At 39.3% G+C, this 17,852-nt stretch overlaps 1 protein-coding gene across 1 annotated transcript in view; it reads left to right on the top strand.

The window, feature by feature from the left end:
• Positions 1-17,852, top strand: part of map3k5 (mitogen-activated protein kinase kinase kinase 5) — a 58,105-nt gene that overhangs the window by 36,506 nt on the left and 3,747 nt on the right. The window contains exons 12-26 of the mRNA XM_063001848.1: positions 3,022-3,074; positions 4,994-5,089; positions 5,313-5,394; positions 5,583-5,716; positions 8,228-8,355; positions 8,465-8,601; positions 10,495-10,600; positions 12,270-12,427; positions 13,179-13,359; positions 13,665-13,682; positions 14,388-14,565; positions 14,961-15,129; positions 15,331-15,516; positions 16,956-17,061; positions 17,332-17,569. Coding sequence (XP_062857918.1) covers positions 3,022-3,074; positions 4,994-5,089; positions 5,313-5,394; positions 5,583-5,716; positions 8,228-8,355; positions 8,465-8,601; positions 10,495-10,600; positions 12,270-12,427; positions 13,179-13,359; positions 13,665-13,682; positions 14,388-14,565; positions 14,961-15,129; positions 15,331-15,516; positions 16,956-17,061; positions 17,332-17,569 — 1,970 coding nt within the window. The remainder of the gene's footprint in view (positions 1-3,021; positions 3,075-4,993; positions 5,090-5,312; positions 5,395-5,582; positions 5,717-8,227; positions 8,356-8,464; positions 8,602-10,494; positions 10,601-12,269; positions 12,428-13,178; positions 13,360-13,664; positions 13,683-14,387; positions 14,566-14,960; positions 15,130-15,330; positions 15,517-16,955; positions 17,062-17,331; positions 17,570-17,852) is intronic.

The raw sequence follows: 17,852 nt of genomic DNA, 5'->3' as shown, positions 1-17,852 counted from the left end.
CTCACTTACACACTTACTTACTCACTTACTCACTCACTCGCTCACTCACATTCTCAGTTATCCTGACCGGGGGCAAGGATTGAACCAGATGTTTGTTTTTGCAATTCTGGTCATTTCGATTAATCATGATTTGCTCAATTAATTGCTATTAATAAGTTACACATTGTGGTCAAATGTATGTAGGTACCCGGTCATGAGCATGTGGAATGTATCTTTCCAAAACCATGGGCATTATTATGGATCTGCTAAATTAGAATAAAAAGAAATAATTATTATTTATTTGGATCAGTGTTTGTGCTCTTTCTTAAATAAGATTTTGTGTACTTATGCCACATCTGTATAAGCCAACAAGTATGGGTGCCATAATCAGGCTAGTGTATGTATCTCTATGTGTGTGTGTCTCTCACTCTCACTGTGTTTGCATATGTGTGTAAACAAAATATGCACTTGATAACCTTCAGTTTCCTCCTGTTTCCTCCACCTCTTGATCCTGAGTCAGTAGGTGTGTAAACTCCTGGTGTTTCTGGCTTTGCATTGTTTTTCTAATTCTCTCACAGCCTTACTCAGTTTTTCTTTCTCAACTGTGGGAGATTACACTCTTCCACACACCAGTGGGAGAAAGCAGTCTGACCACGTGATCAGTATTATAATATTATCTTTGTTTTTCTATCACAGCCTCCCTCTGTTGTTCTGTCTCTCTCTCTTTTGTATTTGCACTACACGATTTTTCAGTCACTGCAAATTTCTGTAAATCTGCACTTTATCAGTGACTAATCAGTGACATGAGAAATCAGCAGCTCACAGTATATCAGTGCTCATGAAAGGCACTCGGTTAGTAGTCATTGAAGCTTATGAATTTTCAAGTGTGTCATAATGACCTGTCGTGTGCCACACAATAAATACTTGCAAGCCCAGCAATCAGAGAAAGAGGTATTAATAGATATATATTTAAAAAAATATGAAAAGCTTAGTATGTGTGATCATGTGAAAAGTGACTCTGATCAATAGTGACCAAAGATTTATATGTTCATTAGGTTCACCTGGTGAACCTGATCTTGTACGTGCATTCATGACCATTTTATGAGCTACACCTGCTAAATACTGACTGTGGCCCATTTGTTGCTTTGCCCCTTCTCTCTACCTTATCCAATAATGAATAGAGACCCCAATGGGACATGTACTGACCCGATATTATTTGGCTGGTGGACCATTCTCAGCTCATCAATGACCCAAACATGCTAGCAAAATGGTAGTATGTGTTGAACAGGAAACAGGTGCAGCAGCAGATCAGGCCTACACTTTGGCCTTTTTTATTAGGAACATAATTTAGTACACATTGTAATTGTACAGTTAGAGATAGCTATCTTTTTTCTATTTCTGCATAGTATGCTGCTTGTACAGTTTTGTTTAAATGATGCTTGTCTTCCTTGAGTTCTGGGTGGAGGATCGAGTTGCGTGAGACTAGTGGCTCGGAGGTTGCATGGTACAGAACGGGGGTTTATTAGAGCTCAAAGGTAGCTTGGGGCTGGTCCATCTTTGGCTTTGTAGGCGAGCATCAGTGTTTTAAACTGAATGCGGGCTGCTACAGGAAGCCAGTGAAGAGAACGCAGCAGTGGAGTGATGTGGCGGTGTTTAGGTTGGTTAAAAACCAGGCGAGCAGCTGCATTTTGAATGAGTTGCAAAGGTTTAAGAGTGGACATAGGAGCACCTGCCAGGTGAGAGTTGCAATAGTCCAACCGTGAGATTACAAGTGATTTATGTTGTCATTGTCTTCAATTAAATGGAAAAATACATTTATATGCTTTTAACTCATTGGCAACAGTTTGAGGAAGGCCATTTTCTGTACCACCATAACTGGTCTGCCTGAGATTTGTAAAGGTATTATTAATGTAGCATCTGTGGCCTGCACTGACCCTTAACTCCGGCCCCATTAAACAGCATTGAGATGAACTAAAATGTTGAGCCAGACCTTTTCTTCCAACATCAGTGCCTGACCTCACACATGAGGACTGAATGAGCAAAAATTTACACACACACACTGTACAATTTTTCATTCCATGAAATGAATTGAATTGATTGATTGAAGTCTATTATAGCTACAAAGAAACGAAGGACTAAACACATATTTATGCCTGTACTTTCAGAATAGGATGCCCTTCAAACTCAAGGCCAGGTGTTCACATAGTTGTGGCACTAAAATGGAGCTGCAATATCTGTTCATACACAGTTCCTGAGTTCTGAGTGACAGCAAGATATTATATTTAGGTTCCTCTGTGTCTGTGGAGTAGTATTGGTGATGGATGGTGTATTAGAAAGGTCTTTGATTGCTGTTGAAAGGGCTTTAGTGTGCACTAGGGTTTAGGCTGATGCTGATTGGCAACCTGAGGAACAAGTTTAGCCATGTGTACATTATGACGTGATCATGTTTGTCTTTCGTTCTCTGTGTGGCTGCTCACTTTCCACCTTTTTGTGCAGATTGCACAAAAACACACAAATTTTTTTGTAATGCTATATTAGTATGGTTTGTCCACAGTCCACTGACTATATGTTACTTTAGCTAGAAACAGTAATTACTAGATGTAATCTACTAGATGTGAACTGTAAGTGTCTGGTGTGACTGGGGCTTTTTGGAGCTTTAGTAGGATTACATGCTTGAATTCCTAAAAAGCTGTGTTGTAAAAATCTAATCTTCTAAAGATTGCCTGATACTTTTTTATGTACCATGATCAATTATTCCATCATATGGGCTGGGCTGTTTAAGCGGTGCGGTTTGGGGTGGGGCATTAAGCCTTTCGTAGTTCACCCTGTATTTCTGGCACACATACACACACACACACACACACACACACACACACACACAATAAAACTTTCAATCTAAGCAGTATTTATGACTAAAACATAAGGAAATCCACATACTTTTGGTCATATAGTGTATTTATACAGGGCAACACACTGAGAGACAAGGTTGAACAAGTGTACATTTTAATCTAATATCTCTCTCAATCTCCTTTTCTTTTTTAGACTAAAGGGATCCATGAGTGGAATTTCAGCGCAGCCTCAGTGCGAGGCGTAAGGTGAGCCTCTCCAAATGTAAAAAATCTAGTTCTGAAGTGAAACAGCCGCCCCAGCACTACCTCTAGGTTCAACCTAACTGTGTGTGGGTGAAGAGTGCCCACTCTTCTGTACTTCAACACTAAAGTCACTAACAGCTTAAACAGACAACAGACACAATCATGCTTTCACAGCCTTGCTTTTCAAATTTTCTATTGAAATGGGTCAGCTGTTCATTTTACAACAGTAGTATTATTAAATTAGTATGTAAATTAATATATCTAATATATCTTAATTTTGCTCATTTGTAGTAATCTAATAATTGTCTGTAAATAAATATGTATAACAAATACACTACAGAAAACCACAGATCACATGTTATTTTATTTTTAATAACACATGACCCTATTACTTATATTTAAACAGTTGTGCAATGGTAAGAAAGATAAACATTTATAATATGGCCAATTTCTGATTGGCATACAGATTTTAGGAACACTGCAAACACTGTAATAAATCAGTTATGTTTTAAAAGATGTGTACTGAAGGATTCAAAAGAGGTGTTGTGAACATTTTTATGAAGGAAAGCAGTATAACATGTCCATCATCAGGTTTATATGTTTAAGACATTGTTATGTCACTCTTATGACAAGGGCTTGTCTTAACAATAGTTTTAGCATAAGCGTAGGTAGCACTTAGTGCAGATAAATTTATCATTTAAGCACTCATTGGAGGATACCTGCCAAAACTAAGTTCACTGCTTTGCAATTGGTCTGAAGAGAGACTGGGTTGCTAGGAAACATCCACAGAATGTCCAATCATAACATAGAGTGGAAGTGTGGAACACACACACACACACACACACACACACACACACACCTACATAATTACAAAAGTACAATGCTAAGGTCTCTGTGTGTGCGAGTGTGTGTGTGTGTGTACTAGCAGTAGAACTAGACGCTCATTTATTTTTACATACAAACAGGTGACAGATTAGAGTGACAAATTACCAACAATTCTACATAAATAAGTGGAGAAAATTAAAGTGTGCAGATGTGTGGGGACAGCGATGATTACATTGCATAAAATACAACTGTTTATACATACAATTAAGCAATTAACATTCTCCTTGACATGTATAAAAATGCTAAGTGTGTCTAGTTGACTTCATTTTGGAATAAGATAGCAAGAGTAAATATCTATGAGACTTGATAGGGGGTGGGGTGGGATATTGGGGCATGGGTGGTTAGACTAAAAGTTCAGTGCATGTATTAATGACATCTACCAAAAAAGGCCAAAGGCCCTAATGCTTGACATCTACAGTAAGGGGGTCCAGTGTCTCTTGTGCTGTGGGTGCATTTTGTTTTAATAGTTTAAGGCCATTCATCCCTTTGGAAGTAAGCTCGAACGTTTTTTTATACAAACTGATATTTTGACTGATCACCTGATCAATATCATGTAATTCATTAATTTAATACTGATCACAGTGGGTCTGGTGCCACTCTGAAACACTGGACAGGAACAAGGTGCCAGTCAGGCTACTTTTTGCATTTTTTGACAGTAGGTGAAATACAGAGGTCCTAGAGGAATGCAGAACTCCTTTCATGCAATGACCGGAGGCGCCGACTGAACACATGTCCCCCAACACCAGTGTTGTAGCATGCATGGGCCTCTGTGCAAAAAAAGAAAATTGGCCCCTTAATTAAAGCATGTTAATCAAGTTGTTTTTGGGCCTGATCATCATGATCCCTTGTGCTTTAGGCTCTAGTTCAATGGACCCCTTTTTTCCCTTCCCTGCAGGCATGGCACCCTCTATACCTGCTGTACCGCCATGTCATTTAGGAGTACTTACTGAAACATTTAAATGTTTATAGCTTTCATTTATGTCAGTGTATTGCATAAATGATTTATTTAATAATTATTCTTTTTCTTTCCATCACAGCATTTCCAAGTTTGATGAACGCAGCTCCTTTCTGTATGTTGTGAACAACTCAGAAGATTTTCAGATCTACTTCTGCACAGAGATGCACTGCAAAAGGTGTGTTTTTATTGGGTATATTAAATAAACTGTGTTTAAACAGAAGGTGTGTGTGGGTATTTAAATAGCAAAGCAAATAATGAATTTGCTAAAGAGCAAACGTTAAGTCTGTGTATTAAATGTATTTTGATTTTACACAATCTTTTAAAAACAGTAATTGCATGTCTGTCTACCTGTGGATGTGTATCAATGTATTGTGTGTGTGTGTGTGTGTGTGCTGTAGGTTCTGTGAACTGGTGAACAGTCTGACTGAGGAATCCTGGAAAGGTCAAGATGAGGCAGAGTGTGATTCAGAAACCTTAGAGGTACAAACACTCGCTTGCCTACAGTTGTAAATTTGCTAGTTTTTGAATACACATTGGAAACGAGTCTATCAGGACGTTATCAGTATATATTGTGATACACTATATGGACAAACGTATGTTAAAACCTCCTTACATACTTAGTTCAGGTCTTTAAACCATATATATTGAATGTGTTTGTGTCTCTGCAGTATGATTATGAGTATGATGAACACGGAGAGAGGGTGATTCTGGGTAAAGGCACCTTTGGAATCGTCTATGCGGGTCGTGACCTCAGTAATCAAGTGCGCCTGGCTATTAAGGAGATTCCAGAGCGGGACAGCAGGTATGACAACACACAATGTCATAGTTATAATGTCATGGTAGTGCTGTTGTTATGGTAATGGTGTCATAGTACTGGTGTAATGGTTTCAAAGTCATGATGTTTTGATTGGTGTATTAGTAATTGTGTCAGTAAAGTTGTGTCATAATAGATTCATAGTAGTGTCTTAGCAGTGACATAATACAGTATTTATTGTCCATCGGCAAACCATATTCTGCACTTGTTACAACAGTGTGACTTCATAATAATAGAGTGCAGGTGCTAGACTGGTCTGTCTGTAGTCCAGACCCGTCTTTTTCGTGATAGTGTCAATTGTGTTTGTTTATTAGGTTTTTAACATCATGTTTTACACTTTGGTTACATTCATGACAGAAAAGGTAGTTACTCATTACACAAGGTTTATCAGTTCACAAGGTTATATCGTACACAGTCATGGACAATTAAGAGTCTCCAGTTTACCTCACTTGCATGTCTTTGGACTGTGGGAGGAAACCGGAGCACCTGGAGGAAACCCACACAGACATGGGGAGAACATGCAAACTCCATACAGAAAGAACCCGGACCGCCCCATCTGGGGATTGAACGCAGGATCTTCTTGCTGTGAGGCGACAGTGCTACCCACTGAACCACCGTGCCGCCCTGATAGTTTCAATTAAAATTATAGTGATGTTTACATTAGTTTAATGTATATAGTTTGAACTTTAATAGGAAACCACAGATTTTGTGTAACAATGGAAATATGCTGGCACATTGGTGATGGAACACTGGTGATGAAACACTGGTGACTGGTCGTTTAAAAGGCTACTGAGTCACTTGTCTGCTGGCCAAGTACAAATTAAAAGCTAATGGCTTTTTATTTTACATAAAAAATCTACTTGTATGGGGTAGCTAAGCTGGTGATTTTGTGTAGTTTAATAGCTTTTCCAATACTTTTCTTTCACATGTTACAAAAAGAGGTCACACACACACACACACACACACACACTCACACTAATAATACCAGTCAGATTGTGTAAGCTTTCATTTGATGTTATGTAATTGCTTCCAGTGGGAGGCATTAAGGGGGTTGTTATAAGTTCTTCAATGATGATGTTATTGTGTGGATTTTAGTATCTCTATAACCTGCTCTCGTTCTGCTCGGTCTCTTGAAACAGTTGTGCGTTGGATAATTTGGAAAATTAATATACACACATCCACTCTTAGCTCATTCCCTGCCGTGCATTACAAATCAGCCCACTAAATGTGCTTAAAAAGGGGCTTTGTTTGGGAATCATGTTAGTATGTAGAGGTTTGTTTGTTTGTTTATTTGGATTTTAACGTCATGTTTTACACATCTTGGTTATATTCATGACAGAAACGGTAGTTACTGGTTACACAAGATTCATTAGTTCACAAGTTCAACGTCAAACACAGTCATGGACAATTTTGAATCTTCAGTTATGAATGTATGTAAGAGAACATGCAAACTCCACACAGAAAGGGATGGAACCTTCTTGCTGTGAGGGATAGTGCTACCCACTGAGCCACCGTGCCTCCCAGTGTGCAAAGGCCACTAACATAGATAAATGTCATAATGATGTTTTTATGTTTTGGACACAATTGTGTAACCCTCTCTGTACTGTATGCTCATTGTGTTCTTAAGGCTGAACTATCGTCTTAATTTTTGTTTTTCAACTTTTGCAGTACAACACGGTAAACTAGGGTGTTTTTTTGGTGGTGGGGTGTCAGAGAGCCAAAGTTTAAGAGACATGGTTCGCTACTGGGACAGTGTAGATTTTAAATTTGAAATAAAAAAGAAGTCAGTGTTTTTGAAGTGGTTTTTAATCTGTATATATAAAAAAAAAAAACAACAAAGACAAAAAATACCTTAGTCAGAATGTTATGGGTATGCAGAAGGGCTTCTAATAATGCTAAAAGATATCTAGACATTTTGTACAATAACCTGTGGATGGGCGCTCAGGTGGAGCAGCGGTAAAGTACGCTAGCTCACCAGAGTTGGAGTTTCGATGCATCGTATCGAATCTCAGCTCTGCCTTTCCGACTAGGCTGTATGAACAGCGATTGGCTGTTGTTCAGGGTTAGAGGGTAAGAAAGTCGGATCATAGGTCCTCATAACTGGTGCGACTGCTGGCTGACTGATGGTGTCTGCACAGGGCTGAGGAATAATGCTGATAGGGGTGTGGCCCTCCATACACAGTGCCTGTCAAGTGTATGAACTCGACTCGTGCAGGTGAAAAATTTGTACTGACTGTGCGTACCGGAGGGGGTGCATGTCAGTTGAGAGGCGTCCTCAGTCAGCGGTGAAGGGTCGAATCAGTATAGAGGACGCATTCAGGGTAATTGGACACGACTAGACTGAGGGATAAAAATTGGGGAAAAAAAGAGGGGAAAAAAAAAAATAATAATAATAATCTGTTGATGCCTTCTAGCAGATGACTTTCCAATCTTAATTGCTAATAGTTAATGTCAATAATTGTCTGTTGTAATTTAACAGTAATTTCCATTTGTGTGCAGATATTCCCAGCCACTGCATGAAGAGATCGCCCTGCACAAACACTTAAAGCACAAAAACATTGTACAGTATTTAGGCTCCATCAGCGAAGATGGCTTCATTAAAATCTTTATGGAGCAGGTTCCTGGAGGTAAGAAAAAAAATGCCCAACAAATGCTGGGATTGAGACAATGGAGCCAGATAACACACTTCGTATGAAGTCAGTATTATAGTGCTCACACTCTGTGTTGATTTTATAGGCAGTTTGTCAGCCCTGCTGAGATCCAAATGGGGCCCGCTAAAAGACAACGAATCTACCATCGGCTTCTACACCAAACAGATTCTGGAGGGGCTTAAGTACTTACACGATAATCAGATCGCTCATCGAGACATCAAGGTAACGATATTAGCACACACTTATTATGATGTGATGGTTTGTTTAGCCATGCTGTTTGCATCTTCAGCTTTTTTGGAACAATGCTAGCCAATAGAGGTGCCAACATTTTAATAGCAGCATCTTTCCTATGAAGTTAAAAGATTACATACAGAAACCATATGGCTAAACACATGTAGGACATTCCAGTCCAAAACTATGGGGACTTATTTTGCAGCTGTAACAGCCTCCAGTTTTCCAGAGTGCTTTCACAACATTCTGAAGTATGTCTGTGTGTTTCCAAGGAACCATGGTTCTATGTGGAACTGGTATTGTCTACTTAGAATATGTTATTACTCCAGATATATTTAATTGAGACATTCAGTGATTTCATGGAATTTGTTTAGCTAGCTCACCTGATGATAGTCAGAAGGCAAACCAATTAGAAAAAGGCACTTGGTGACAAAGTTGAGAAATCATACTAATCTTAAATGCTACATAACAATAATGAGCCATTACATTCAGTGGCAACTTTGCGTCTTTCATCATATATATATATTTTTTTACAGTAATTACAGATGTTAAGCTTTTCTCGGTGCCAGAGGGAGTGGATTATAACTGGCTATAATCCAGCGTGTGTTGGTTATCAGTGTTATAGGGTGTCATTAAGATCCTACGCCTCATTTCTTTACCCAAGCCTAAATGTAGAGCCGCTTTTGTAAATGTTAATCTGTTTTTGGTTTTTTATTATGAACATCTGCCGCTGTGCGGTCTTATGAAAATCCCTTGAGGAACAAAAACAGTGTGTTATTGTGGTTTACGTGGAACTGTGACAGATTCAGAGGAAATGTGCTCTGGTATATTCACTGTTTATCAGATTAACTGAGAATTTCTAGGTAATCTCAAATGTTTTCTGGATTTCTCCATGCTTAAATATCTTTTAATCTAAATATCAGTAAAAGTTGCCCTTTTAGATTTTTTTCTCTCATGTGATAGAGATTGGTTTTTTCATGACTGTGTGAACTGCAAAAATGACATGAAATTTCACTATTTAAAACTTAATTTGGGCCTTAAACGTTTGTGGTACTAAAATCTAGTGCATTCTTCTATGACCTATGAGAATGCAGCCTTATTTTAAAATGCTTGATCGGATTTCAATGTGACTTTTAATGATTAAAACTTTGCCGCTCAGGTGGCGCAGCGGTAAAAAACACACGCTGCAACCAGAGCTGGATCTCGAGTATGTCGTATCGAATCCAGCTCTGCCTTATCGGCCGAGGCTGAGCGGCTATATGAACAACGATTGGCCTGTTGTTCAGATGGGCGGGACTAAGGTCAGAAGTGGGTCTCTCTCTGTCAGAATGGTGCAGTTACGACCTCTGCTGGCTGATTAGAGGCGCCTACACGGAGATGAGGAAGGAGTTCTCTTAGGGTGTGTCTCTCCGCACGCAATGCTAGGTGGCGCGACACTAGTCAATGTGTGGGTGGCAAGATGCATACGGCTTACTGCTCACATGTCGGATGGGATGTGGGTTAGCTTCGATCTCCTCAGTCAGGGCAGGGATCGGCAGAGGCAGAGAAGAGGCGTGATGCAAATTGAGCAATTGGATGTGCTACTTAGATGTGCTGAGACCCCAATACTGGCCAGGTGTATGAGAAGCATTTGCTGATTTCACGTTTTCACATGTGTCATTAATTCATCATTTGGATCTCTTATCTTATTAGCGATTTATTATAGGTTAGTAAAGAAACATGTGATCCTAAACTTATTAACTCTACTAAAATGTAATGCTATTGAAATAATCCAATGTGTTTATAGTCTCTGATGAATCATGGGTGTGGTTTTTATCTCATGCAGGTTGATTGTGATAATGTCATTTATCTCACATGCCATCTTGCTTTTCTTCTTACACACAGGGAGACAACGTTCTGATAAACACCTACAGCGGTGTTCTGAAGATCTCAGACTTTGGCACATCAAAGCGTCTTGCCGGCATTAACCCCTGCACTGAGACATTTACTGGTAATTTAATGCGTTTTCCACAGTGGTTTACAGTCATAACTTCCTCTGTAGGAGCATATATGACATGATGAATGATAGCTGTTCAACACATATAATCAGCTTTGTTTTAACCACCTTTATCTGTAGTGACTGCAACTAAACATTTTTTTATTTCTATACACTGAGTAGCTTCTGTCACCAAAGCGAATTACAATTAGGACATTATAATGCAATTGAAGCAATCGAGATGTTGGGCCTTTCTCATGGGCCCAGTGGGGGCAAGTTGGCAATGGTAGGGCTTGAACTGGCAACCTTCTGATTAATAGTCCAGTACATTAACCACTGAGCTATCACATACACTATTCAAAGCAATGCTCTGTTTTTTCCCTAGTTTTCCCTCATTTTTTTGCTAGCATTTCACATCTGACCCAAATTTCTGTATTTCCCCAAATGACAGCCTGGATTTATTTAGTTGACTCCTTATACAGTCTATGTTGTATATTCTTTGGCCTGGGATTGAAACTCTAAATGCCCTTCCACTACGAGTTTAATATAGCTGGTGCCATTAAAACAAAACAAATGCATGCAGAATTCAGAACGTTTTGCTGTTAGGAACAAATATACTCTGTTCTCTGCATTCCTTGGGTAAACATTGGGGATACATTTTAGCCCCTTGAGGTACACTTGATCCAGACTAAGCTGTTTTTTTAAAGATCATTTGGTCCCTTGAGATTCTTCTGAGAGAAAAATAAAGACACTGTGTTTGTCCCTGCCTGGACCAGCCCAGATTTCCCAGAGATACTCCCAACCTCCCCACACACACACACACATTATCATTATTAAATTAAATACCCAGAAAGGTGGTCTGTTAAGACTTTATGTACTCATTGCCAGCACATTGTACATTTTATATTTAATTCTAACTGCTTTATCCTGGTCAGGACTGAAAGGGCTTTGGCCACCTCTACCCAGACATAGTCAATCATAATTGTGTAGACACCAGAATGGTTGATAGTACCACTGAGATTCAAACTGAGAAACATTTCTGCCAGCATTTTCTCATTTTTTGACAAGAAATAAGCCTTCAAACCAATTAAATTCAGAGGCTACAAGGTACAACCCCAACTGCCTGAAATAGTAAGATTTCATTTAAAGACAAAAGCCACCCTTTATTTGTTCCCAATCTAGTAATGTCCATTTCCCTCCCACTGAAATCATGCTAGCAGTGACCCAACCCACACTGGCCGAAGACGGCTGAGATTATCATGCCCCCTGACATGAATTGTCACTGGCCGTATCTTTTCACCTGCCCTTAATGGTGCAATAGTGAGAGTGAGATGCAGCATGTATGAAAAGACGCTAAGCTCTCCAGATCATTTATTGCTTCTGTAGGCAATGAATTTTAATACTGCGGCTATAAATATTTGACCTTTTCGCTTCTAGACATAAATGAAGACAGAAGAGGTTAAATACTTTTTCTCACCTCCACTGTATATAATTTGAACTTTGCTGTCAAGTTTTCAATGACAAATCTAGAGACTTTAATGGACAAATAAGGTACTTCAATAAGTTTAACACTTATAATAAACTTAGAATAGTAGTGGCCTTAGTATGTCAGCATTCACTGCTTAATATTGAACAAAAACAAATGATTTCCATTGTTTAATATAAAACATGTTCTGTTTTACAGGAACGTTACAGTACATGGCTCCTGAGATCATAGACAAAGGTCCTCGTGGTTATGGCAAGCCAGCAGACATCTGGTCATTGGGCTGTACCATAATTGAGATGGCCACAGGGAAACCACCGTTTTACGAGTTGGGAGAACCACAGGCTGCCATGTTTAAGGTCAGATGATTTCCTACCTTGTAATGAAGATGCTAAACTTCATGTCTAGTTAAATATAAACATTTGATCCTATTTTTTTCAAATTTCATTCGAATTTCATCAACAAGGCGTTTCTGCCTGAAAAACAGTCTGTGTAAACTCTTAAGGATTAACTTTCAGTTAAATTTAAATCACAACATTTAAATATTATACTGGGATTATTATATAAAGGTTAATGCAGTCTTTTTATTTTTGCATTTAGAGTTGTGATGTTTTATTGTGTTATGAATGTTGCAATTGCTCATATACACAATATTTTAATAACTTAGTGTCATAAAAAGGCTGTAAAAGCTCATAACTGCAGTACTACAGTCTCTTGAAATATGCAAATGTTTTTGAAATGCCAGTGTCACTTTCTAAGTAAATCAGACAGACTGGATAGTTGAGAATTTAAATAAACAGTGTAATTTTATGATTATCTAAATTCACAAAGGTCACTCGCTAGTGTCAGTCTGCTATGGGAATGTTACAGAAACATGCCTGATTTTGAGAGCCACATTCCCCATCCATGTAAGGTATTTCAGATTCCAAGAGTTCCTCAGTTTGTATCTTTCGACTGAAACTAGGTCTGTTTTGTTCTTGAACTCCAAATCCCATAATCCTTTGCTGGCAGATTCATGAAATCCAGAGCTGCTTTATTAAGTGATAGAGGTTGTCTTTAAAAAAAAGAATGGATTACTTATTTTGATCAAGCCTGTGTGTGTGTGTGTAGGTGGGAATGTTTAAAATCCATCCAGAGATTCCTGACTCCATGTCAGCCGAGGCCAAGGCATTTATTCTGCGCTGTTTTGAGCCCGACCCAGACCTGCGTGCTACCGCTAACGAGCTACTCATGCACGAGTTCCTCACTGTTACATCCCGCAAGAAGAAAGCAAAGGGGAATAGTTTCACAGGTATGTTGTGTGCACATGGCGTGTGTATGTGTGTCTTTTATGGCAGTGCTTCCTAACTGGTGGGTCATTTGGGGTGGGCCATAAGCATGTGAGTGGGAGAAATATCATTAAAAAGAATAAAAAATAGTAAAATACTACGTAGTCTTCGGATTTTGATGATTTCTGGCCATTAAACTATAGCCAGGCTGTTGTGTGAATGATTTTGAAATGTTACATAAGCTGGTTAGTAATCACAATGTATTATTATGGTATACGTGTCATTATTTTTATTTTTTTAACCTTTTTTACCTTTCTTTCTTTTCCAGCTTTAACCCCGGGAAACGGTGAGTCTGCTCATTTTTCTACACTTTACAGTTTGTTTGTGGTATTTACTTAAAAGACAGAAGTTTATTCTGGACCACATGAACGTGACCATTAGCTTGTTGGACGTTCCATTCCAAACCCATAAACAAAATTAAGACTTTCCACAAAGTGCTTGAATTTGTGCTCATTTAGTCGAAAGTGCATTTGTGAGGTCAGGCACTGATCCTAGATAACTGACCCTCCTTCAGACACGGCCATTTGTGTACGTTGACCACATGGCCAGGCTGGTAGCACCTCAAAAACTCTGAGTGTAGGGCTTGCGCATTAGACTGCTGTGCCACCCAAGCTTTTGTCAGATTTCTACCACTTTTAGGATGCAGACAAATTGAGCGCCGCTCATGAATTGCGAAGAGGAAATTGTGGGCAGTATGGTGTCAGTATTTTGATGTTTTTCTCACAACAGGAAGACATTTCTGATATCCAGTCATCAACAGAACAAGCTGCAGGCTGGGCCAGGCTTTTAAAATTCTGTTTACTGTCTCCTACTTCATATCATACAAAGCCAGCTCTTCACATTTCCACATTTCAGTTTTGTCTTGAATCTCTGCCCATGCAGATGTGAATAAATAGATACTGGCTTTGATCAGACTCTCGCTTTGTCAGTCCTGTAATGAAAGCATTGCTACTGTGCCTTTTTAATACTTTGTGTTGTTATTATCTTGCAGAATATGTGCGCAGTATCTCCCTCCCGGTTCCTGTGGTGGTTGAGGATACAAGCAGTAGCAGTGAATACGGGTCTGTCTCACCAGATAATGAGCTGAGTGCCAATCCTTTCCTCTTCAAGCCGAGCGGCAAGTGCTACAGTGAGAGAGAGGTCAAGGGGCATCGCTCACTTTTCCTCAGGTAATTCTTAAGAGAAAGAAGTTGGATGGATAAGCTGAAAGAGCAGAGTGTATCTGCAGTAAAATATAATACTGTGTGAGCTGTATATGTAACCTGGAGCAGTGATGGGCAGCGGTAACAGCTCAACAGTGTGACAAGAAAAAACGCCTGTCCTCTTTCTCCTGATGTTTAACAAGCTTATTGCTCAGATTATTATTGTTTTTTTTTTTTACTAAAATTGTATAAACAAATAAAGAAGAGGGTTGGTAACATTTTATACACTGTTAGCAATGATTAGCAATAAAAAAGGGTCCACATACTTTTGGCGAAATAGTATAATCTGCACTGTAAATCAAGTATTCCCTTTCTAGATGTATATTGTTTAGAGTAAGAGTAGTTGTTAAACTGTTTTGCAGCATCCCAGTGGAGCAGTTTGAGGACCACAGTGCGCCTCCATCTCCAGAGGAGAAGGACCCGGGGTTCTTCATGCTGAGGAAGGACAGTGAACGCCGGGCTACGCTGCACCGCATCCTTACTGAGGACAAAGAAAAGATTGTCAATAACCTGCAGGAGGCGCTCATACAGGTCAGCATACTCATCAGACCATATTTTTATTGCTTAGGAGTCCAGGTCCTGTGCTCATTGCACTAAGTTATACATTGTTTTTGTTGTTGTTGTGTGTGTGTGGGGGGGGGGGGGACTATTTGAATTGTGTGTGGCATAGACGATATGTCTTCTAACTGTATGTTGGTGTGTTTTGATGGTAATTAAACTATCTCTCTATAGAGTGCTGAGGAGACCAAGCTAAAGCACGAGCACATCTCCACATTGGTAGCAAGTCTGGGTAATTTTGTCCGGATGGCAGACCGAAAAATTATCTCCAGTACGCTCTCACAACTCAAACTGGAGCTGGACTTCGACAGTACTGCAATCAGCCAGCTGCAAGTGGTGCTGTTCAGCTTCCAGGATGCGGTACGTCTGAGTTTAATCATGTTTTACTTCTATAGGATTTGTAGTAAAGTTTGCTCGGACCTCAAATTGGGTACATTTGGGCATTGGTGTAAACTTTCCACTTTCCAAGAAATGCATTGTAGCATTGTTTTGGAAAACAATGAAAGTCAGCCATTGTTTCCCATTTCCATCATGAAACATAAAAGAATAATTTATAAACAAAATAATCACCCATCTTACCACCTTCCTCAGTTTCATGTTCCATATTATTGGGTTTGATCAGTGTGCTTGAAGAAGGTGCTAACTACCCTTGTTTATTCACATGAATTTGAAACACTGTCTTGCTGTTACATAATTAACAGAGAAGATGGGAATTCCCTCCTTTCCATATAGAGAACAGGCCGGTCAGCTCCCAGCTTCTGGACGGAGGATTACTTAGTTGGCATAGTTGGTGCTTAAACTTCCAGAAGTCATGGTGAACACTCTTCTTACGTGCTATTTGGAAGCCATTACAATATGTTGACCATTACAATGCATTGTTGATTGTTGTGTAGAAATCTAGGTGAATCTAGTCTAATGTGTGCTTTAAGGGCATTGTATACGTACATAGTTTTACCACAAGGGAAGGGTAAACGATAATAACACATGAAGCTTTGATAGGCAAATGTAAGTGGCTCCTTTCAAAATGATCATCCTTTTAAACATACTTTTCAATGAATTCCTTGTTGCCTTGTATATTGACGCCACCTAGTGGCCATCAGCTGTTCTACAACACTTTGCTGTTTATGAACCAATATGTTAAAAACCGTGGTGGTATGTCTCCTACAGTCAAAACCACATCTAGATTTACATAAACATTTATAGCAATCGTACCATCTATGTAAGGCAGGAAAATCAGAAGATATTTTTACTCAGCAAATGCAAATAGCAGTGATTTTTACACAGCTTGTCCTCCTGATGAAAAATTTGTTGTTTCATTTGCTTTTGCAACCATGTTTGGACTCTGAAGCCATGTCTGCTGACAGTGCAATACATATTCACCCATCTTTTTGTAAAGTCTGCCTAGCAACATCGTTTGGCCAAAAGGCAGCTTTCTTACTGCCTTAAGAATGTAATTTCTATGTTGCTGATTGGCTCATGTAAAAAGTTCATTCTATTATTATTGGCACAGGATACTAGTTAGCCCATATAAGATGTCGTAGACTCACTTACATACGATTACATTCGATACGATGTACTCAGAATCCAGCTCTGGTTGCAGTTTGTCTTTTTACCGCTGCACCACCTGAGCAGCTCTGCATCAGTAATTTAAAAAATACACTAAATGTATTGTTTGGTCCTTAAAAGTTGAAAGGCTTATATAAAACATATTGACATGTCCTGTTAGTCTATGCATCCTTTCTGGTCTGTCTTTGTTTTGGTTAGTATCTGAGTAATGAGTGAACTGTGTGTGTCTGCAGGTGAACAAAGTGCTGCGGAATCACAACATTAAACCTCATTGGATGTTTGCACTGGATAACATAATTCGAAAAGCAGTACAGACCGCCATCACCATCCTGGTGCCAGGTAAGGATTTGAACATAAAGAGATTTTAACTGCTTAGATGAATGAATACTGCAAGCGAATGGGAAATGGGAATTAGGGATGAGAACGAAGGATGCAAGTCTTGCCAGCTGCATTTAGCCAACAAGCTAATAGTATCACTAAAATATAAAACACATCACAGATTTTTTTTACTAACAAGTGTTTATCAGCAGACTTCATCACTAGGAACAATAGACGTATTAATGATAACAGAACCGCTTCACTTCATGTTGTTTGTTTGTGTATGCTCAGAACTCAGGCCGCACTTTAGCTTGACATCCGAGAGCGACCCGGCTGATCAGGAAGACGATGAAGATACCGTCCCTCACAGGAGCCCCACCCACAAACACAGATCCCCAACCATTGCAAACCACGATGATACAGTGGCCACATCTGGCGTGAGCACGCTCAGTTCAACCGTCTCAGACTCGCACACAGCACAGCGCTCGGTTACCATGGAATTTGGCCGGTTAAAGCTTGAGACCAATAGGTAGTGTTATACATGTACTATAGATATATGGCCAAAAAGTTTGTGGACACGTCTCCTAATTATTAATTTTTTAAGTGTTATAGCTACACCAATTGCTAGGCGATTCATCAAATCCAGCATCCAGTGTCCGTCTGCACAATGATTTATACATAGATACATGATTTACATGATGAGTTTGGTATGTAGTAACATGCGGCACTGAGCCGTAACTTTTATTAAACACCTATTGGATGAATCAGATTGTCGATTATGAGTCAGGTTTTTTTGTTCAGCATCAGTGCCG

This window comes from Trichomycterus rosablanca, chromosome 9 (assembly GCF_030014385.1).
Source record: "Trichomycterus rosablanca isolate fTriRos1 chromosome 9, fTriRos1.hap1, whole genome shotgun sequence".
In the NCBI taxonomy this organism is placed as follows: domain Eukaryota; kingdom Metazoa; phylum Chordata; class Actinopteri; order Siluriformes; family Trichomycteridae; genus Trichomycterus; species Trichomycterus rosablanca.
Note: the sequence above shows the minus strand (reverse complement) of the source record. Positions and strands in the feature narration are given on the sequence as shown.